This window comes from Sinocyclocheilus rhinocerous, unplaced genomic scaffold (genome assembly GCF_001515625.1).
Source record: "Sinocyclocheilus rhinocerous isolate Xijiao unplaced genomic scaffold, SAMN03320098_v1.1 scaffold516, whole genome shotgun sequence".
In the NCBI taxonomy this organism is placed as follows: Eukaryota; Metazoa; Chordata; class Actinopteri; order Cypriniformes; family Cyprinidae; genus Sinocyclocheilus; species Sinocyclocheilus rhinocerous.
In genome coordinates, this window is record NW_015660501.1 from 27423 (window position 1) to 32275 (window position 4853).

Below are 4853 nucleotides of genomic sequence, written 5' to 3' on the forward strand. Positions count from 1 at the left end.
CGTGTTGTATGATATTTTTGTGTTTCCGTGACATTAAAAGATATGAAGAGATTGTGCGGTCTCTCTCTTTTATATGCCAATGCTTACTACGACGAAACGTGTAATGTAAACCACAGTAATACGCTTATTTGAAGTTAACATGGGCGTGTTGAATGGGTTTTTGCGTGTGCAAACTTTTGCAATTGTCCCGTGAAGTTAAAAGTCGACATTAAACGTGACTAACAACCAGGCTCTTTTCAAACGGGGTGGATTACACAGCATTTCTGGTCTCGTGAAGGCGCTTCAGAGAGGAGTTTGTCGTTCCGAACGAGAATAGAATCCTTTCACAAGGCTGTTATCAAAGCAGACTGCGTCTCAGTCAGTTCCCTAGGTAGAGAATCACTAGATCGTGCACACGAGTCCCTGCACTGGTAAAGAGACCATGGCTTAGTAAACATTGGGACAATTGATCAATCAATTTGTAAAACGTCACCACTGGTATTTATCAACAACAGGCAGGCATATTTTGATATTATTTTAATGCTGTTTAAGGTAGACTTATAATATGAAATGTGCATGTTCTGTTACAAATCCTTGCAACTAATGAACAGTCAACATCAATGCTCCCTTTGTTGTGCGATGGATTGAGATTTTTTTGTGTGCCAAAAAAAAAAGGTTCTGTTTCATCACAAATATAATTAACTGATATTACATTTTAAATGATTTAAAAGGCATCATTTAATTTCTTGAGATAAATTATACTTTATTTCTCCATCAGGGTGTGGCCAAAGGTTTCATTGGTGCGTTCTCATCATTGCAAGTTTTCAGATGCTGGCCTGTCACTTCTTCCAAGGCTCCAAACACTGCCATGTGACCAGACTGCTCCACTGCAACTACATAGTGTGTGTGTCCTTTCAACACTAAGACTTAAAGTAATATGTGGAAAAGTTTAGAGTGTTTACTACAATTAAAATGTGCTTCATTGTTCTCAGTGGCATCTACGCTAATATTAGACTGTCTCATTCTTATTCCGAGGTCACTGTAGCCACCAGATCCAGTCTGTATCCAGATCAGATAGTGAATCAGGACCTAGAGACGCCCTCGACAGCCCTGAAGGTCAGCGGAGACCAGTACAACTAGATGAGCCCCAGAGACAGATCCCCTCCGAAGACCTCGTCACCTAGACCAGTCCTCTGCACAATCTGACCTGTGTTGCAGCCTGCAATTAAACTGCTGGATTCGTCTGGCCAGAGAAGAACAATGGAGTTTTGGTTCCTTCGACACACGATTTTTCTGTTTAATATTGTAAAGCTGCTTTGACACAATCTGTAGTGTAAAAAGCACTATGTAAATACAGTGACTGGAATTTACTTGACTCAGTTCAGTTGAACTGTAACACCAGGTTCATTAATTTTTTTCTGACTTCTGCCTCATTTTAAAGATGTAATTGTGAACAGTAGTAATATTTGTAAATGTTTGTTTGCAAACATTTTGTTTAACTTGCATTTGAATGTTAGGTGTGCATCAGGGAGCGTCATTAGTGGCGGTCGAGATGCGGTGATGTTGATGTAAATGACGTTTCATTTTAATGTTTTGTTAGTCTAGCCCACGAGACGCGCCGCTGTTGCGTTATTCATTCAATAATATATTCAGCGCATTTTTTAGACGGACAAATGACTGCTGCACTCGCGTCTCACACAAGAGATGTATAGAAAGCCATGCAAAGTTAAAACAGTTTAAACTTTTAGAAAACGTGTCACAAATTTGTGGAGGTTTATTCCTTTTCGCTGCGTCTCATGTTTTTAAATGCAGTCTGTGTGAATGGCGCTTCGGCTCTTTGGATTATGCAATGCATAAATACATGATGCTGTTTTGTTCATAATAGTTTATGCAATTTACGAAATTATATTTGATTTTTATGAGTTAGTTTAGATGTAATGCACGTTTTTTTATAGACAGATATTTCATTGCTTTGACAATTTAAATGTGCTGCATTATTTTGCTCATTGCGCCCTCCCAGGCAACACTTTGAAGACAGAAATTGACTGAATGTGAAATTTCTGTGGAACTTATTACTAAATAATAATTCGTTGAAACGGCTTGAAATTTTTTACAGTGTGAATTAACATTGAATTTTATAATACTGCCACGCACAAAAGTACACTCAAAGATTCTCAGTTTCTGTAACATGCACTATTTCACTCAAGATGTGTTCTGATGCCCAAATGAAAATAAAAACAGGAATATCAGAGTGAGAAAAAGGTAGGTCATACTTGTTATATTGCAAGTCTTCTAAAGCCATACATTAGCTTTGTGTGAGGAAGTGACTGAAATGTGTTACTTACTGAAACTCTTTGAATATACATGCAAAACCAAATGCGGAGGGGAAAATTTTTTAGCATTTGAAATTAATATTGGAATAATTACTTATATTTTTGTCTGATTCTCACACAGGCTTCAGAAGTTCTACTTAACCTTTTTGTGTTCCATGGGTGAGTATTTTTATTTTTAAAAAATATATACTGGTTCACTTGCGCTCGCTCATTTACATGACCTGCATGTCTTCATTGGCTGTTTTTTAGATACATGAGCAATTACCTAAAATAACTTTTTAGACCTGAATCATTATTATTTAAATATCATGAGCTTACCTGAGTATTGTCAGCAGTTTGTGACTCCCTTCTATCTCCAGTGTTACTCCCAGGCTGCTTTTTCTGAAATAGAAAACAAACTTCACATTTACACTGTCTAAACAATTCAATACAATGTTCAACATAAGAAACTAGTAAATGTTAAATAGCCAAGCAAAGAAATTTGAAAATGTATTTTTATAAATAAGATATATAATCCATGCTTCTTGATGTTTTGCATTTTGTCACCTCAGAGTATTTCAAAATGCTATTATTCTTCATGGCGATGATGATCAAGAGTGATGTTGGCAAGTCAGTGTTTCTGTGAAGAGGACAAATACAAATGATGAGCCCAACGATTAATGAGTTACATCTGATAAAATTATCTCAAGCACAGTATTCAGTAATTAAGCGAGCATTTAATGCAGACACATTCGTTCATTTTCGTCCAGCAGATCCTCATTCATGAAAGCAATTTTACAGTAAAATACTATTAAAATGACTGATTTTGGAAGTGAAAAAGAACGTCATTGTATAATTTACAGTGAATAACATTCCCAGAATTCCCTGCATGACACTTCACATTTGATGTTTTTTCGTTGAAATAACTGTTTCTTCTTAGTTTTTTTCTTGTCAGTTGTGTACATTAGGGTTTTATCTTGCATGTAATGTTGTTAAATTAATGGTTTTTGCATTATTTCAGTATCACGTGTGTTCCCATGATGGTGACACTGTGCACCTTCTGTACTTATATATATATATATAAATAACGCGGCAAAATGACGCAAGTACTGAGGAAACAATGGCGGATGGTTTTCAAGCGAAATGTAAAAGTAAAGTAAAAGACCGCTTCTTAACCAGAGAAGGTGAACATGTTGGTCACCGACAGCCAATTTAGTTTCAACTTTCTTTTTGTTTTCATTTTGAAAAGTTATTTTCGTTCAAATTATCTGTTATATTTGCGGTTTCCTGGCGTTATGCTGGAGGCGCTATTTTATTTTTTCTTATTTATTTGATTCCACAGTGTTTGCTAAACTTTCTGTAATTTATTAGTCGATATATAATCAAAGTCCCTTTAAGGTAATCTATAGTCTTTGATATAATACAGCATGCTGTGTATGCCGCCCATGCCTCGTCCGTCCATTTTTTATTCACGGGAAAAAACTATTAATCGGCATGCATTGATTAATCCCGTGTTGTGGCAAAAAAGAAAAAGAAAAAAAGCGACCAAATCGTGAGTCTAGAGCCTCTGATATTTCCCCTCAGCTTGTGGAAAAACTGTTTGTGATGAGTTTTCATCATGTGACTTTCTCATCACCTGTTTTTGGAGGTTATCAGTGTATTTAATTGGTACAAAACAGATATTAGTACTTCAATAGGTTGGTATATTAACATTATATCAGATAATAAAGTCTGTAAAACCTAAAATGTTGATACCATATTTTTTTTAAGGTAAAGTTACAGCTGCCGGTATTTTACCTATCTTTTTATACAGTGCATCCAATAATATTCTCCTCTTCAGCAGGCACATAAAACCTATAGTGAAAACAGCACTGATCCAAACACCTTTGGTGTTCATACACGAAGGTGTAAGTTTCTTTCTTTCTTTCCTTCACAGATAACGGTCACAACAAGCTTTTACTCCCATTTACAGCATTTCAAAAAACAGTTTGCATTGATTTTTGTTTATTCATGTTCAAACATATATTATGAGGAAATAAACTGGAGAAAACTCTCTGGGGGAATTTGTAAATGTTATATATTGTATATATTTTGTGTTAAAATGTTACCTTATGTGAGTTGAAAGTTTAAACGAAGCAGGAGAAAGTGCGTGTCGTCCGTTTCCCGCGGTTTTTCAAACGGTGTGTGATCATCTGATCCGATCTGAGCGCTTCTTCTTCTTCTTCTCCTTCGTCGGGGTTTTACGGAAGTTGGCATCCGATTTGTTGCATTACTGCCACCTGCTGTTCTTCAGTGCATTATATCCTCCTGCGACCCACGCATAGACTTTTGTCCTCTGAGGACATTATATTTGAGTGAATTTCTCTGAGACCCTACATGCCACAGTTTGAAGTCTGGATGTCCAGTTCAGAGCACATTCAGGGCTTTTTAGGGATATCAAATGTTCGGAGGTTTGATCATAAACACTCCCTCTCCTTGGTCTTTAAATATGACTGACATTGACAGAATGATCAAATCTAGCACTCTTAGGGAAATATGATGTTTTGTAATTATCATTTAAAT

At 36.2% G+C, this 4853-nt stretch overlaps 1 protein-coding gene across 1 annotated transcript in view; it reads right to left on the minus strand.

Moving 5' to 3' along the window:
- The window catches only part of LOC107725182 (protein FAM111A-like), a 17570-nt gene extending 13075 nt beyond the window's left edge, over window positions 1-4495 (minus strand). The window contains exons 1-3 of the mRNA XM_016534357.1: window positions 4400-4495; window positions 2859-2931; window positions 2631-2693 (exon numbers count right to left, since the gene is read on the minus strand). Of these exons, the coding sequence (XP_016389843.1) occupies window positions 2631-2693; window positions 2859-2891 (96 nt within the window). The 5' untranslated portion in view covers window positions 2892-2931; window positions 4400-4495. The remainder of the gene's footprint in view (window positions 1-2630; window positions 2694-2858; window positions 2932-4399) is intronic.
- Window positions 4496-4853: the final 358 nt, after the last annotated feature.